This window comes from Oncorhynchus clarkii, chromosome 5, assembly GCF_045791955.1.
Source record: "Oncorhynchus clarkii lewisi isolate Uvic-CL-2024 chromosome 5, UVic_Ocla_1.0, whole genome shotgun sequence".
In the NCBI taxonomy this organism is placed as follows: Eukaryota; Metazoa; Chordata; class Actinopteri; order Salmoniformes; family Salmonidae; genus Oncorhynchus; species Oncorhynchus clarkii.
Genome location: NC_092151.1, coordinates 29,307,569 through 29,326,014, shown reverse-complemented (window position 1 = coordinate 29,326,014; position 18,446 = coordinate 29,307,569). Strand labels below are relative to the sequence as shown.

Genomic DNA, 18,446 nt, shown 5'->3' with positions numbered 1-18,446 from the left:
TCATCTCCTCCCTTCTCTCTGGAGTGTGATTAGATCAGATTGATGTGATTAAGCTGTCTCTCTAAACCTAACGTCGCTGAGCCTCTCACATTAAACCACTATCTTTCCTGTCATTTATTCATCTTGACAAACATGTGAAGCAGACAGGGGGGCACACTAAACCATGTGGAGCAGACAGGGGGGCACACTAAACCATGTGGAGCAGACAGGGGGGCACACTAAACCATGTGGAGCAGACAGGGGGGGCACACTAAACCATGTGGAGCAGACAGGGGGGCACACTAAACCATGTGGAGCAGACAGGGGTCACACTAAACCATGTGGAGCAGACAGGGGGGCACACTAAACCATGTGGAGCAGACAGGGGGGCACACTAAACCATGTGGAGCAGACAGGGGGGCACACTAAACCATGTGGAGCAGACAGGGGGGCACACTAAACCATGTGGAGCAGACAGGGGGCACACTAAACCATGTGGAGCAGACAGGGGGGCACACTAAACCATGTGGAGCAGACAGGGGGGCACACTAAACCATGTGGAGCAGACAGGGGGGCACACTAAACCATGTGGAGCAGACAGGGGGGCACACTAAACCATGTGGAGCAGACAGGGGGGCACACTAAACCATGTGGAGCAGACAGGGGGGCACACTAAACCATGTGGAGCAGACAGGGGGGCACACTAAACCATGTGGAGCAGACAGGGGGGCACACTAAACCATGTGGAGCAGACAGGGGGGCACACTAAACCATGTGGAGCAGACAGGGGGGCACACTAAACCATGTGGAGCAGACAGGGGGGCACACTAAACCATGTGGAGCAGACAGGGGGGCACACTAAACCATGTGGAGCAGACAGGGGGGCACACTAAACCATGTGGAGCAGACAGGGGGGCACACTAAACCATGTGGAGCAGACAGGGGGGCACACTAAACCATGTGGAGCAGACAGGGGGGCACACTAAACCATGTGGAGCAGACAGGGGGCACACTAAACCATGTGGAGCAGACAGGGGGGCACACTAAACCATGTGGAGCAGACAGGGGGGCACACTAAACCATGTGGAGCAGACAGGGGGGCACACTAAACCATGTGGAGCAGACAGGGGGGCACACTAAACCATGTGGAGCAGACAGGGGGGCACACTAAACCATGTGGAGCAGACAGGGGGGCACACTAAACCATGTGGAGCAGACAGGGGGCACACTAAACCATGTGGAGCAGACAGGGGGGCACACTACAAGATTCTTCTCTTGGTCGTGAGGATTCTCCATACCACGCGGCCAAAACAATGATGTGATTAGCCTTAACGTACCTAGAACGAGCTGTGACTCAAAGCAGCCTCAAACATGTTTTTGTCAGATATTCATGCTTGCCATACAGAGTTGAAATTAGAGGTCGACCGATTAATTAGGGCCGATTTCAAGTTATAACAATCTGTGATCTGCCTTTTTGGACGCCGATTACGTTGCAATCCACGGGGAGACTGCGTGGCAGGCTGACCACCTGTTACGGGAGTGCAGCATCAAAAGGACCTTGTGCCTGCAAGGAGTCAAGGTAAGTTGCTAGCTAGCATTAAACTTATCTTACAAAAAACAATCAATCAATTAACTACAGATGGTTGATGATATTACTAGGTTAACTAGCTTGTCCTGCGTTGCATATAATCAATGCAGTGCCTGTTAATTTATCATCGAATCACTACTTCAACTTTGCCAAACGGGGGATGATTTAACAGAAGAACATTCGCAAAAAAAGTACAATCGTTGCACAAATGTACCCAAACATAAACATCAATGCCTTCCTTAAAATCAATACACAGAAGTAGATTTTTTTTTTAAACCTGCATATTTAGTTAAAAGAAATGCATGTTAGAAGGCAATATACATCACACTGTATATAGACTTTTCTATTGTATTATTGACTGTGTGTTTGTTTATTCCATGTGTAACTCTGTTGTTGTTTGTGTTGAACTGCTTTGCTTTATCTTGGCCAGGTCGCACATGTTTCATTATTTACTTGAGACTAAATTGATTTTGCTTAAAGGTAAAATAAAGTGTTCATTGTTCATTCAGTATCGTTGTAATTGTCACCATTACAAATATATATATATTTTTTTTTTAAACAGCCCGATTAAATCGGTATCAGCAAATCGTAATTGGTTAGTTCTAGTTGAAATATTTAGCCTGTGAACAGAGGTATAAAATATATAATATTTGCTTGTGAACAGAGGTGTAATGATTTGACACTGGCTTTGGTTAAAAGCAAGTACAAATGCATACTAGTAGTCACATTCTGGGTGATGTGATACACGTCTGGCTAACTCTCATTGGCTTTTGCTGGTCACCACGCTCAAATGTTCATTGCACATCAAACACTACAAGGTAGGGTTGCAGGTAGCCTAGTGGTAAGTGAAAGGTCGCTGGTTCGAATACCCGAGCCGACAACGTGAAGAGTATGTTGATGTTCCTTTGAGCAAGGCACTTAACTCTAATTAGCTCCATGGGCACCGTACTACTATGGCTGACCCTGTAAAACAACACATTTCACTGCACAATTTGTGTGACAATACATTTTTAAAAGCATTGTCGATTGTGCTGATAAAATCAAGCATGTGAATATATCGGCATGTCTGGGACTACTCAAATACAGGATCGGTAGCCCTCAGATTGTGTCTCTAACCCACTCACATTAAATGACCACCGGTGACGGCCGCGTGGCCTGAGTAGGCAGCGACATGGGGATTTTGTCTCCGATCTCAAAAACTTGTCTGGGACAGCTTAATCAGGGCCAAAAGCATATAGTGTACACCCAGCTTTACTGTAACTACACTCCCTCATTCCCCTGCTCAATCTCCCTCTCGCTATAAACTACCATACAGAACAGCCTTCCTGTGACACAGCTAGCACTAACTGAAAGTATTAATAGAACCCATATACACATACAGTACGACAGGCACATCCAACCACACAGAAAAATCAGGTGCTCTCGATCATATACAGACACTTCACCTCCATTGTGAGGCAACAGAGAAGGCAGGTGGTATCAATTTGCCACTTGTATGACGAGACGGTGCCATGCAGGATGAGATGCGAGATAGACCAATGAAGAGCAGAGCATCTGCACATACTGCTGCTAATACTGCCATAAATATTTTTTTTAAATCATAGCCAGGCGCTTAAATAGAACTTGGTTCTATATTTGACACTTGACGCTCTGCAAGTCCTGCCTCTCCCATCTCCTCATTGGTTTTTAGGAGCATATACCCAAGTGGGTGATTGAAAGATGAACTGAGGTCCACACTCCAGTCCAGTTGGTAGTGGTAATGGACTTTAAAAGTTGGTTGCCAACCACCATATAAAGTCCACAGAAGGAGAGATTAGCTAGAAACAAATGAATTCATCCGAATTAATTATCGGAGTAGAGAACACACAATTTTGTGCGACTCAAAATTCTACAAAGATCCAGAAAGAAAAAAAACTAGTGCATTTCAGGTCAAATAACAACCCAATGTTAATGTCGAAGGACAAATTAGCTAGCAACAGCAAGCTAGCTAGCTAAATGGCCATGAATGTTTGTGTTTCGACCTGTCCTCTAATTTATATAGTTGGTTCAGAGTTCGCGTTGCTATTTCAACCTGCGTGTCCTGATCGTGTCTGTGGTGGATGGACAAAATCAACATGCGCGCGATGACGGACGCAGACTCGTGCCCAGTCTAGTCAGTGTGAGTCTGATGGCATCAGAGGGGATTTAGAGTAGATGGAGTCAGAGGGTTGGGTCTGTCTGGAGTCAGTGGGGAGCTGGGATGTACTTACATTTCTTCTCTGTGAACTGATGAAGCAAACACGACTTCCCTACCCCCATGTCCCCTATGGAGAGAGAGGAGGTGTTAGGATCCATGTTCAATCTCAACATAACATACAAGATGGAGACTAATTTTTTTGCAGATTTAACTTATTTCTTATGTCATATCTAGGGAGGAGTTTTCCCTGACCACTTAGTCTGACCAGGAAAGACTCTGGGCCCTAGTTGTAGCAGAGAAAGAGCATCTTCCCTCTCCTCTTCAGACATTATTAACAGATTCTATCTGCACATACGAGAGCATTTCAAGAGGCAGTATGAATAGGCCTGCAGGGCTTTGACTGAGTGGAAGGCTGGTATGGTTACCTCCAGTCGAGTGGGGGAGAGGAGAGCACCTTTTGTTTGTTTAGGCCTATACACTAATGTCTGCTCTAGCTATGGGGCTAAAGTGGTGTGTAAAGTGTGTGTTTGTGTTGTATGACCACGTTGATGTCTGCGTAACAGACAGCAAACAAAAGAAGAACATGACAGAGCCTTTCGGCTGTTCTCGAACAAGTCCACAATCAGACAAGGAAGGGAAATGTGTTGACATTAAGGTGGGGCTTTTAAGGCCTCAATGCACCACAGTAAACTACCTACAACTAGTTGGAGAGATGTTGAGATAGTGATTTAACTGCCCTGTTTTAAAAAGGTCCCAAACAGATGGGAAAACACTATTTGGAAAAGTGGACCACCTCCACAAATGTAAGCTATTTATGCTCATTACTCACTTTTTTCTGTTAGTAATATAGACCATACAGAAGGAGAGCAATAATTAATGTATTCATGTAATTTATTTATTAGCCTACTCTAGTACATTGTTGGTTCATTATAACAAACAATTTAGCTTGGCCTAGGCTAGCTACCTGGGAAAACAATTATTGATGAAAATGTTTCAAGTCACTTTAGGTGGTAACCTCATACTACATACAAATAAGCTGCTGTGATAGAGGTCATGGGTAGGGCCTGGGTAGGGCCTGGGGTTTTAGTCTCTAGTCTCCTGATGGGAACTCTTCCAGGGCTTGTGTAGGGAGAGCAGCAGTAGCATCTCACTGAGTTGTGTACTAACTGCAGCCACTGGGTGACCCACATACAGCACAGTAGTATACAAATACAGGCCTCCACTCCACTCCCTCAGCACACTTACCGATGATGATGTATTTGAAAATGTAGGAGTAGTTGTACGGTGCGGTGGCCATCGTGGCTCTGAAAGAGAGAGAGAGAGAGAGAACGCTTATAGGATTCAGAGACAATGAAGTCATTACCGGCCTGCTGGGCGAATCAGGGTGGTGTTTGTGGGTCTGTGAATCAATTATATCTGGTATCATGCAGAAACCACACATTATCAATACATTTTGTCTATCGACATCACTCACAATCCCATTTAATTGTACAGTGCTTGGGCTGACCACACAATTAGTGCCTTCAAAAAGTATTCATACCCCTTGACTTTTTCCACATTGAGTTCCAGCATGATTTCAATTGATTTCTCACCCATCTACACACAGAAACTCCATAATGACAGTGAAAACATGTTTACAAATGTATTGAAAATTAAAATACAGAAATCTCATTTACCTAAGTATTCACACCCCAAGGGGTCAATACTTTGTATAAGCCCCTTTGGCAGCGATTCCAGCTGTGAGTCTTTCTGGTAAGTCTCTAAGAACATTCCACACCTGGATTGTGGAACATTTGCCCATTATTCCTTTTGAAATTCTTCCAGCTCTGTCAAATTGGTTGTTGATCATTGCTAGACAACCATTTTCAGATCTTGCCATAGATTTTCAAGTAGATTTAATTCAAAACTGTAACTCGGCCACTCAGGAACATTCACTGTCTTCTTGGTAAGCAACTCCAGTGTTGATTTGACCTTGTGTTTTAGGTTATTGTGCTGCTGAAAGGTGAATTAATATTCTAGTGTCTGGTGGAAAGCAGACTCAACCAGGTTTTCCTCTAGGATTTTGCCTGTGCTTAGCTCCATTCCATTACTTTTTTATCCTGAAAAACTGTGTTGGATTTGCCCCAAACATAACACTTTATATTCAGGACAAAAAGTTAATTGCTTTGCCACCTTTTTTGCAGTATCACTTTAATGCAAACAGGATACATGTTTTGGAATATCTTTGTATTCTGTAAAGGCTTTCACTTTGTTAATTAGGTTAGTAATGTGGAGTAACTACAATGTTGTTGATTCATACTCAGAGTTTAATGGGTTGACGGGGAGACTGTTTTAAAGTCACCATCGACCTCATGGTGAAATCTCTGAGCGCTTTCCTTCCTCTCCAGTAACTGAGTTAGGAAGGACGCCTGTATCTTTGTAGTGACTGGGTGAATCGATACATCATTTTTATTTTACCCAGCTACCAATAGGTGTCCTTTGCGAGGCATTGGTAAACCTCTGGTCTTTGTGGTTGAATCTGTGTTGAAAATTCACTGCTCAACTGAAGGACCTTACAGATGTGTGTGTGGGGTACAGAGATGAGCCAGACTTTTAAAAATAACGTTCAACACTATTATTACACACAGAGTGAGTTCATGCTACTTATGTGACTTAAGCAAATGTTTACTCCTGACCTTTTTTAGGCTTGCCAATAACAAAGGGGTTGAATACTTATTGACTCAAGATATTTCAGCTTTTCATTTTTAACTAATAAAAAATAAAATTGAAAAACAACTCCTCTGACATTATGGGGTACTGTGTGTAGGCCAGTGACAAAAACATCTAAATGTAATCATTTTAAATTCAAGATGTAACAACAAATTGTGGAAAAAGTCAAGGGGTGTGAATACTTTCTGAAGGAACTTTCTCTACTGCAACATTGTGTCTAGCTGCTCACCACTGCAACTTTAGGCCTATGGATTCATCAATATGGTCAGTATTGTCACCATGTCTCAGAATGTACTATACAGACAGAGCAGCTGGTTTGCTGTCTGACAAATAAACAGAATTCTAGGTAGTACAGTGCCTTGCGAAAGTATTCGGCCCCCTTGAACTTTGCGACCTTTTGCCACATTTCAGGCTTCAAACATAAATATATAAAACTGTATTTTTTTGTGAAGAATCAACAACAAGTGGGACACAATCATGAAGTGGAACGACATTTATTGGATATTTCAAACTTTTTTAACAAATCAAAAACTGAAAAATTGGGCGTGCAAAATTATTCAGCCCCTTTACTTTCAGTGCAGCAAACTCTCTCCAGAAGTTCATTGAGGATCTCTGAATGTTGACCAATGTTGACCTAAACGACTAATGATGATAAATACAATCCACCTGTGTGTAATCAAGTCTCCGTATAAATGCACCTGCACTGTGATAGTCTCAGAGGTCCGTTAAAAGCGCAGAGAGCATCATGAAGAACAAGGAACACACCAGGCAGGTCCGAGATACTGTTGTGAAGAAGTTTAAAGCCGGATTTGGATACAAAAAGATTTCCCAAGCTTTAAACATCCCAAGGAGCACTGTGCAAGCGATAATATTGAAATGGAAGGAGTATCAGACCACTGCAAATCTACCAAGACCTGGCTGTCCCTCTAAACTTTCAGCTCATACAAGGAGAAGACTGATCAGAGATGCAGCCAAGAGGCCCATGATCACTCTGGATGAACTGCAGAGATCTACAGCTGAGGTGGGAGACTCTGTCCATAGGACAACAATCAGTCGTATATTGCACAAATCTGGCCTTTATGGAAGAGTGGCAAGAAGAAAGCCATTTCTTAAAGATATCCATAAAAAGTGTTGTTTAAAGTTTGCCACAAGCCACCTGGGAGACACACCAAACATGTGGAAGAAGGTGCTTTGGTCAGATGAAACCAAAATTGAACTTTTTGGCAACAATGCAAAACGTTATGTTTGGCGTAAAAGCAACACCCTGAACACACCATCCCCACTGTCAAACATGGTGGTGGCAGCATCATGGTTTGGGCCTGCTTTTCTTCAGCAGGGACAGGGAAGATGGTTAAAATTGATGGGAAGATGGATGGAGCCAAATACAGGACCATTCTGGAAGAAAACCTGATGGAGTCTGCAAAAGACCTGAGACTGGGACGGAGATTTGTCTTCCAACAAGACAATGATCCAAAACATAAAGCAAAATCTACAATGGAAAGGTTCAAAAATAAACATATCCAGGTGTTAGAATGGCCAAGTCAAAGTCCAGACCTGAATCCAATCGAGAATCTGTGGAAAGAACTGAAAACTGCTGTTCTCCATCCAACCTCACTGAGCTCGAGCTGTTTTGCAAGGAGGAATGGGAAAAAATGTCAGTCTCTCGATGTGCAAAACTGATAGAGACATACCCCAAGCGACTTACAGCTGTAATCGCAGCGCAACAAAGTATTAACTTAAGGGGGCTGAATAATTTTGCACGCCCAATTTTTCAGTTTTTGATTTGTTAAAAAAAAGTTTGAAATATCCAATAAATGTCGTTCCACTTCATGATTGTGTCCCACTTGTTGTTGATTCTTCACAAAAAAATAGCACTGATCTCTCAAACATATGGGTAGGATTCAACCTCGTCTCAAAAACCTCACCCTAGGCAACAGTAACTAAGGTCTGGTTTCAATGATGGACTCCTCTGGCAACTTCGATAAAGGAAAAATATTTTTCAGGGGTGGGTGCTCTTAAGACAGACAACTCTCCCAACAAATCACAAGGCAGACATGCAAGAACGCTACAACCCGAAACCAAAAGTTTACAAGCTAAACCTTTAGAGGTTTTAGTAAAGGTAGTAGTTGAGGCAAACTAGCCACTTGTGAAATGCACTCATTAAAAGTAACCTCTGATCTCCCTTTTGCTAGATGATCTGGTATTTTATTCAAAACAGATAAGGTAGTGACATCGGCAGTAATGTAGTTGCGCTGTGCCAAAAGAGTCCATCATTGAAACCAGCCCGTAGTCACTGTTGTGCCTAGGGTCTGGTTTGAGACTAGATTCAACACAGCTGGAGATGAAACCATCAGATAGCAATGTATCTGACCACAAAGTCAACATACAGTCAGTATATTTAACTCCAATATCTATATGAAATGAATCTACATGGCCTAACCAAACCAATGTCTGTCCATCAAATCAGCATGAAGTCGTCAAGCTTCAGACAACTGACACCGGCTTCGTCCCAATTAGGCCATCTCTTGTTTCTCCCAAAGTGTGCACTTGCTCACTGCCCTTCATTGATTTGAAAGGAAATGACTGGAATAAACAAAATATGGTGGAAACTCCCTCTAGCCCATGCCTTCACCAATCTAATTATTTTAGATTGAATGGAAGTAGTGAACAAGTGTACACTTCAGGAGAACGGAAATATAATTTGGAGTCGGGACGTACTTTGTGGGCAGGTTGTGTAAAAGGACTAGACAATGGCCTAAGCCTAGATGAGAAAGCGAGGCCAAACAAGTACTCTCAGGGAGGCTGCAAAATCAGGCTGAGGCTCATCATAGATCACACATGCACGCACACACGGAGGGGGCCTGTCCGGGGAGTTATTCCAAGAAGCCTTAATCCTATTTGCAACAGAACTATGGACAGTAACAAGATGAGATGCAGCAGAGCCAGACTCATCGTTATTACCATCCCATGATGAACCTACAATCTGTAGTTTTCCATTACAATTAGGGATATGACAAACAGACAATTTTGCTTAACATTTAAACCAGGAGTTGGAAGCGAAATTGTTTTCTATTAGTTTCATTCTTAGTTTCAACTATTTATTTTGTTCCTTGAAATTCTGCAATGGGGGAGAGAGCGAGAGGGTGGAGGAGCCGAGGAGGAGGCTTTGCTTGAAGTGTTGGGCATCTTGTTATGACATGCATTATGGAAGTGGTGTTGGAGGGCCAGTAGGAGGCATTCTTTCCTCTGGTCTAAAATAATATCCCAATGCCCCAGGGCAGTGATTGGGGGACACTGCCCTGTGTAGGGTGCCGTCTTTCGGATGGGACGTTAAACGGGTGTCCTGACTCTCTTGAGGTCATTAAAGATCCCATGGCACTTATCGTAAGTGTAGGGGCATTAACCCCGGTGTCCTGGCTAAATTCCCAATCTGGCCCTCAAACCATCATGGCTACCTGATCATCCCCAGTTTACAATTGGCTCATTAATCCCCCTCCTCTCCCCTGTAACTATTCCGCAGGTTGTTGCTGCAAATGAGAACGCGTTCTCAGTCAATTTACCTTGTAAAATAACGGATAAATAAAAATCTGAATTAGACCCACAGAATTATACCTACGAAGGAGCGGCTTCTATGGAGGAACTTGAATATCTTTGAACTTCCAACCAGAGCTAGCTAGCTAACAAGCTTATGTGTGCAGAGCGTAACCAGAATTAAAATAAACACGTCTTACCTTTTTGTAGTTAATAAATCCAATTTGAAACATGATAACTATAGTTTCCTTAATTAGCATTGAACAAGTTAGTCCATTGTTCTCTAATAAAACATCTCTATTCCTAATTTCTGAATCACGCTTGTAACGTCAGTAGACTCCAGTAGCCTAAGTTTCGGAGGAGGTTGAAGCCTACACGCACTGGCAAAGATTTTCAGCTAGCAGGCAGACACTGGAATAAGTTTGAGTGACAGAGTGAAGGCATTGCAGAGGGGCTTTGCTGTGTTTTTTGGTGGCCTAAAATAAAAATAAAATGTTTTAAAAAAAAGTTTTATTAACCGGTTCCCATGCTTTTAAAATGACGGTTCTGTTACAGAACAGTATAGATCACTTTCGTTCCCGGTTCTGATCCTCAATTTTGGTTCCAAAAACGGGTTTAAAAAACAGCCATTATTTTTTGTTTGTCTGTAAAGGAATACCGCTTCTGAAGCTCGACAAACGTCCATCACTAGGCAACCAGAATTGTCAACCAAATAATCTCAAACTGTCTGTGCATAGACTTTCTGCCTGCACGCAGACAGCCCTCTCCTAAAAAAATACCTTAAAGTTAGTTAAATACTGTGACATACCAAGACATTCAGTAGAAACAAAAAATCTTCTGCTAGGAATCGACTCCTAAAGATTCAGTATTTTGGAACAAAGGAGACTTATTAGCCACCGTACTTCTGAGAACGGAGAGCCGTCCACTCTAAGACAGAGAAGCCATCTTCATCAGGGTATAATGACAAACACCGCGGGTCACTAGTTTATATAGTGTCAAATGACGCACAGGTGTCTGTAATCATGGCCGGGTGTGCCCTGACATCGTTGGTTAATTCTCAGATATAAACATGAATGGATAGCATATGATCATAGATACAATTTGGTTACATAGACCTACAAACAATGAAGAGCAAAATCACAACAATCACAAGAATGGCTTCAGATCAAAGTCTACCTTGAGACCGTACTTCCGAGAACAAACACTTGCATCTTTCATAGAGAGCTAGCAAGGGACAGAGAGTGAGCGGGGAGAGGCACAGTATAGGCAGGTCAGCCACCAGGCAATGTCTTACAACTTCAGTAAAGCAGGGCCTATCATCAAAGAATAGGCTAATATATTCTACACACAACAGACCGAAGACTAACGATGCGAGTGTGTTTAGCGATGAGAGAGCAGGCGAGCAAGCTGCAATGTGATTTAACATTTTAAAAGGGGAAAAACATTTTTCCATTAGTGATATTTCTTAATGTCCCCGATTTTGCTTAAAAGTTTAAACATTCACACCCCTAATTACAATCTCTAGGTCAGCAGTCAAATCAGTAAAATGGTTAGTTAGCAGAATAATAACCAATTACGAAATGAATGTCAAATTTGTGAAGTTAAATAAATTAAATTTAAAAAACGCTTACCCCCTTATTTTTCCATCATGACAAAGATCGAGAACTTCTCTGGAGATGTAGCCTAATCTCACTCAATGAAAGCTAGAACTGCATAGCACCAAATAGGTGTTTATGTTGGGGTTGTTCATTATCATTATGCACCATGTTCAATGGAGTGTTTCCTAGACATGGGGGCTCCCACTCTGCCTCATAAACCTCAAGCAACAAACTGCTCTAAGGACTCACAGATAGTCAGAGTAAAAGGGGTGTGACAGTAGTTTACAGAGGAGTCAGTCCACCTCAAAAAGCACAAGAAGGAGACTCACCTTTCTATAGAGGGGTTATAAAAGTTACTATGGCCAAACCGGTCGGGCGCTACAGACATTTTTGTGAGAAGACCGATTTTCAGGATGTCTTATGGTCTGACTGCTCTAGCTCTGCCACCTTTCACCTCAGGCGTGGAAGGGCGACATCGGCGGATTGAGACGCAGCCCATGCAAAAACATGTTTTTATGTCTCTAACTTAAAACTAACAGATTTTGATGGGGATTTTTTATATTATGATAATTAGATTTCGACGGGGGTACGGACGTGGACTCTAGGGGGTTAAATGGATAACATTTTCTTTGCAACTTTGGGAAAAAAGCTTTTGCTCATGGTGAAAATGCATTGTGTGGTCGAGCCAGTCCTCCATGAAAGCAATTCAGCTTGTCCTTCAACCCAACTCGACCTTGAATAGTCAAAAATGGCAGCTCTCTGAGAGGGCTATCTGTATGGTGCAATTCTCTTATGAAGACCTTTCTTACAAGCCCAAACTTTGATGGAGAAATCAGCTAGTGACTAAAATGTTGTGACAACCCTAATAAAATACAATTGTATGGCAGTCGTTATATTTTTCAATCAAATTCTTAGAAAACATGTAGTGTGATTAGTGACATTTACCATTACACCCAACCCCATTGGAAAACACTATACAATGTGTTTGAGATTTTTACCATCGAAGACCATAACAAAGAAACCATTATAACGGCTTTAGTTTAATGGGTTTGCTTGTTTCCCAATCGCCAAGAATGGTATAACTTTTTTTCTGGTTAGGCTATATTGATCTCTGACACCCTCTTCAGTAATCTGTGTATTAAATGTTTTATCACAGTGCTTATGGCATCAGACAAGCTTATATAGTTGATTTGATTCAAACATAGGGTGTGTCTATATATGGAAAATACACGTCTCGGTCGACCAATATATATATATTTTTTGGGGGGGGTCTAACACTGGAGTTTGAGAGCTGACATCTGTAATGCAAGTCGAATTCAAATTCAACCACCCTGGATAGTAGCCTATAAAGTACAACCTGTGAATACCAGTGACTAAGTAATCTATTATCATGGTAATCCCAGTGTCCCATTTTGTTTCCCTCTATCCGGGAAATTCCTCTTTAGCCTGTGGTTAAGTACACAGTAGTTATAACGGCATTGCAGTTAAAGCAGGTTTGTAGATTCAAATCGCTATGCAACAGAGCCTGGTGCCAACCAGAAAAAGAGCTGTGCTATGGCCTGCTGTTCAACGACCAAGTTTTCCTTCTAAACAATTTAGCACTATGACAAATGCTTCTGTTTTGAGCTAGGGTTTTATTTATTTATTTATTTTTTATTTTACCTTTATTTAACCAGGCAAGTCAGTTAAGAACAAATTCTTATTTTCAATGACGGCCTGGGAACAGTGGGTTAACTGCCTGTTCAGGGGCAGAACGACAGATTTGTACCTTGTCAGCTCGGGGGTTTGAACTCACAACCTTCCGGTTACTAGTCCAACGCTCTAACCACTAGGCTACCCTGCTAGGGTGAATTGAGAGAAGATGGGAGAAGGTGAAAGACAGAAGTAGAAAGTGAAAAGGAGACCGGGGAGCAGGATGAAGAAAAGGGATGCTCTCATTGTGATATGCAGAGGCAGATTGAGTAAACTACACAGGGAAGAGAGAGCAGTGTCATCCAGAACAGAAGTGAGTGGATGCGTGCTAATTGGCTGAGTGGGGTAATTCCAGGTTAAGGTGTCATCTAACCCTTTTCCTCTCAGTACGTGGTTGGTCAGAGACCCTTGGGGGCCACACACCCCTGCAGAAAAACACTCCCCTTTGCAGCTCTAGCTGCTTGAAAAACAATAGTGCAGAGAGTTCAGAAGAGAAGCTGTGGGGTAAACAAGGACAACGGCAATTGATGAGGTAGGGGAAATCATGTACTTAGGGTGTGGGATAAGCTCTGGTGAGGGATTTGATACACTGACCGTGAAGTGGTCTACCACAACCAATTTAAACTGGTGGTAAAACTCTTTTCCCCTGCTGTTAACAACTGTGTCAGTGGTGTGTGAGGTCCTGACTACTTGCTTGCCTTGCTGCTAACCTGACTGCCACCCCTCACATGACCCTCTTATGTGGTGCCACCAGGCTCATATGTGAGAGTTTCTCCATAAGGTGGCAACTATACGACTACAAGAGCCGTACACACACAAACACGTATATTCTGGACACTAACGCTAGGCCCATTCCTTCTTTGGGTAAATTATGGGGGAAAACTCCCCTTTTCCTGAGTGAAGCCCAGGTGGAGTATCCATCCAAGGAGAGGGCGATTGAGAGCAGCATGTGACCAAACTGCAGTCTCAATGCTTATCCATCCACTCACACCGATTCATAAAACAGAGAGCTGTCACCTCTTTCTTTTTAATCACATCCATTTCCTGTTGTTGAACAAATATAAAAATCGGTGTCACACACACACATATGGGCTGTTTGCCCTCTTCTCTGACTCATTGCCATATTGTTATGCTGTCACACAACATCCAAATCCTGTGGTAAATTGCACATGTCTTTGGGTTGTGATCAGAACCAAAGGCAGAGATGGAATGAACAAAACACTTGCAGAACGTGGTTTTAATCAACACACATACAGTGCATTTCTTTTCATTTCATTTACTGTGTAATTGTAATAAGGGATTTAATATAAATAAAATTCAAGGCCAAGAAATTACCAAATTCCTCTGCTCATGTCACACAGATGGGTATCTTTCATATGGTGACACTTCTACATGAATACATTCATATTCCAACCTAATCAAAGCCTAATTTGTATCATAACAAATAAATATTTATGTGATCTGGCTGAGACGAGGCCTAGATAAGGATGCATGGTGTGTGTGTGTGTGTGGGGGGGGATATTATTGTTTTGACAATATTATGTTTGCGTTAGATGGCTGTACCTGCACCAAAACTCCCAGTATTTTTTCCTTCATAGCTTGTTCTCCATCTTTCTAAAAAGGAAGCCAATTTGTTTCTCATGGCTCTCCCTTGTCCCTCTGCAGAAGACTTATGGTGAGCAATATGTTTGGAACATCGAATCTCAATAAAATCACAATATAGAATCGGAATACATATAATATCGGTACCTAAGTATCGTGATAATATTGTATCGTGAGGTCCCTAGTCATCTGTGTGATTACTGGATAGCTGGCTGAGCTACTGAACAAATATATAAATGCAACATGTAAAGTGTTGGTCCCATTTTCATGAGTTGAAATAAAATAATCCAGAAATGTTCCATACGCACACACACAAAAAAAAGTGCACCAATCTTTTTAGATCCTTGTTAGTGAGCATTTCTCCTTTGCCAAGATAATCCACCTATCTGACAGGTGTGGCATATCAAATAGCTGATTAAACAGCATGATCATTACACACACCTTGTGCTGGGGACTATAAAAGGCCACTAAAATGTGCAGTTGTGTCACACAACACAATGACACAAATGTCAAGTTTTGAGGGAGCGTGCAATTGGCATGCTGAATGCAGGAATGTCCAACAGAGGTGTTGTCAGAGAATTGAATGTAAACTTCACTACCATACGCCGCCTCCAACATTGTTTGAGAGAATTTGGCAGTACTCCCGAGTGGCGCAGCGGTCTAAGGCATTGCATCTCAGTGTAAGAGGCTTCACTACAGTCCCTGGTTTGAATCCAGGCAGTATCACGTTCGGCCGTGAGTGGGATCCCCATAGGGCGGCGCACACCATCATTGTAAAAAAGTATTTGTTCTTAACTGACTTGCCTAGTTAAATAAATAAAAGGTTCAATAAAAAATAAATTAAATTACATCCAACCGGTCTCACAACCACAGACCACATGTAAACACACCAGCCCAGGGGGGTGCTGAAGAGTATTTCTGTCTGTAATAAAGCCCTTTTGTGTGTGTGAGGCCCACCCATGGCTGCGCCCCTGCCCAGTCATGTGAAACCCATAGAGTAGGGCCTATTGAATTTATTTCCTTCTATGAACTGTAACTCAGTACAATCTTTGAAATTGTTGCCTTCATATTTTTGTTCAGTAAGTTAATAATGATGTACTTTGATGAATGACACAATATCGCAGAACAATACAGTTGGCTTGTGAATGATCTTTGACATTTCAAGTAGCTACACGTCTGATTATAGCTAGCTACATGAATGGAAAAGATTGACAAACTAATTTGGCTAAGGATTCAGCACCATCCATCAGCTGGCCATGGGTGGCTACCTAGCTGTCGGACTAACTGATGTTGTTAACACAAACCGTGGCAACGTCAGTTGGTGTCTGTTGAGACAGCTGGCTAACTAACATCTATTTATTGTAGATGATTGGACGCTAAGAGAAATGTATATCTAGCTAATTCAGGCAACGGAGCTTGGAGAGAGGTGGGTAGTTAATTGGAGTAGCTACATTTCTAGCTATGACCATAACATTGGGCCTAGTCTCGTACGTCGTTAGCTATCGTCACTGACCTGCTAGCTAACAAGCTAACTAGCCAGCTAGAAACAAGCTAATCATAATGCGTGTCATCATTTATTGGCTCTACAAATAGGTAGCTAGATAACTATGTCGGTCAAAAAGACAGTAACGTTACCACGATGAGCTGTGATAACTCTAACATAAACTAGCTACCTTAAGTGAAATGTTGCGCCAACAATTGTGATAGGTACTGAACATTAGCCAACTTACTCTTCCGGTCAGCTAGCTAGCTACTTATACTAGATAGTTACCGAAATTCAACAGCCTGTTCCCGAAATACAGATAGACCGAAAACCACAATGGCTAGCCAAAACCACGGGAACTGAAGAATGGTAAAAACAAATATATACAAAGCAAAATACATCTCGTTAGATAGCTAGTAGTCACCCTTCTAGTAAACGTTGTCAATTTATGAAACTCGTTAACTACTGGTTAGCTAGGCTTGACAGCTAGCTGCCATGTTAGCAAATTAGCGTAGTACGTTAGCTAGTTAGTTTACTATGTAAGACAACATGTTTACAGTTTTATAAATGTGTTATATGTGGATACGAGCACGTCTATATCGTGTTTTTGTTCTCACCGGGAATTGTCGGTTTTATGTCTTGAGCTGCTCAGAAGGGATCTGTAGGTTATCCTGCCTGAAGTATCTGCCTTGGCTGTCTATCCAAGATGGCTGCTTGCACTGCACAGGGTTTCCTCTGTTGTATATGGGCTTCTTGGACAAAGGCACTGCGGTATAATAAGAACTGGATACTGCGTCCAAGATGTCCGCCCGTTGTTTTCAAGGTAATCTACTCACGTTCTCATACGCCAATTCATAGACCGTCTATATCCGGGTTGCATCCGGTTTATACTTATTAAGCAATAACGCCTCAATCACACTAACAGTATAATTGCGCAAAATAGTACATAGCATCATCTGAATATGTGCAACAAAGTTCAACATTCACCTTCTGCTACCATGTGAAGCCGTCTATGGGTAAAGTTTGACGCATACCTTCAATAAATCCAACGTATGCACCACACAGAACGCATTGCAACTGCCTCTGCAACCAATGCTGCAAGGCAAACACAGCATTCCATTGGAAATGAATGTACCGCCTGGTGTACCAAACTGTAAGCACTGTCGGTGGGATCGAGGCGTAAGCTCCGAGGGGGTGCGGTATAGGGCTAATAATATATGATGGCTATTTCTTATGCGTAGCTCAATGCAGAGAGCCTGGATATAGCCAATGGTGGTATATTGGCCATATCAAATCAAATGTATTTATAGAGACCTTTTTACATCAGCAGATGTCACAAAGTGCTTATACAGAAACCCAGCCTAAAGCCCCAAACAGCAAGCAATGCAGATGTAGAAGCACAGTGGCTAGGAACAACTCTGTAGAAAGGCAGGAACCTAGGAAGAAACCTAGAGAGGAACCAGGCTCTGAGGGGTGGTCAGTCCTCTTCTGGTTTTGCCAGGTAGAGGTTATAAGAGTACATGGCCATTAAGGCCAGATTGTTCTTCAAGATGTTGAAATGTTCATAGATGACCAGTAGGGTCAAATAATAATCACAGTGGTTTTAGAGGGTGCAACAGGTGCAACCTCAGGAGTAAATGTCAGTTGGCTTTTCATAGCCAAGCATTCAGAGGTCGAGACAGCAGGAGCGGTAGAGAAAGGGAGAGAGAGAGAAAGAGTTAGAGTAGAAAACAGCACTGTGGAATAAGGTAGCATGTCCGGTGAACAGGTCAGAGTTCCGTAGCTGCAGGCAGAACAGTTGAAACTGGAGCAGCAGCACGACCAGGTGGACTGGTCATATGAATCACACATTGTGTATGAGAGAGAGAGAGAGAGAGAGAGGAGAGAGGAGATAGAGAGAGAGAGAAAGAGAGAGTGTTTGTGGTGATATATTTCCATAATAATGGATTGGAGAGTTTTTTTATGTGAGTGGGTACCTGTTTAATGGCATCTGGTTGACATCAGATTTCTTTAATTAATTAATTAAATCCATTATTAAAGGGGAAATTTTGAATTGGTACATACGTTTTTTTTTACCTTAAAAGTATT

General features: G+C 42.3%; 1 protein-coding gene across 2 annotated transcripts in view; it reads right to left on the bottom strand.

Annotated features, from left to right (window-relative positions):
* LOC139408630 (ras-related protein Rab-14) overlaps positions 1-17,503 on the bottom strand; it is a 59,314-nt gene extending 41,811 nt beyond the window's left edge. The window contains exons 1-3 of one of the 2 annotated variants that reach the window (XM_071152743.1): positions 16,976-17,503; positions 4,989-5,047; positions 3,817-3,870 (exon numbers count right to left, since the gene is read on the bottom strand). In XM_071152743.1, the coding sequence (XP_071008844.1) occupies positions 3,817-3,870; positions 4,989-5,040 (106 nt within the window). In that variant the 5' untranslated portion in view covers positions 5,041-5,047; positions 16,976-17,503. The remainder of the gene's footprint in view (positions 1-3,816; positions 3,871-4,988; positions 5,048-16,975) is intronic. The other variant, XM_071152744.1, reaches the window with a different exon arrangement.
* Positions 17,504-18,446: the final 943 nt, after the last annotated feature.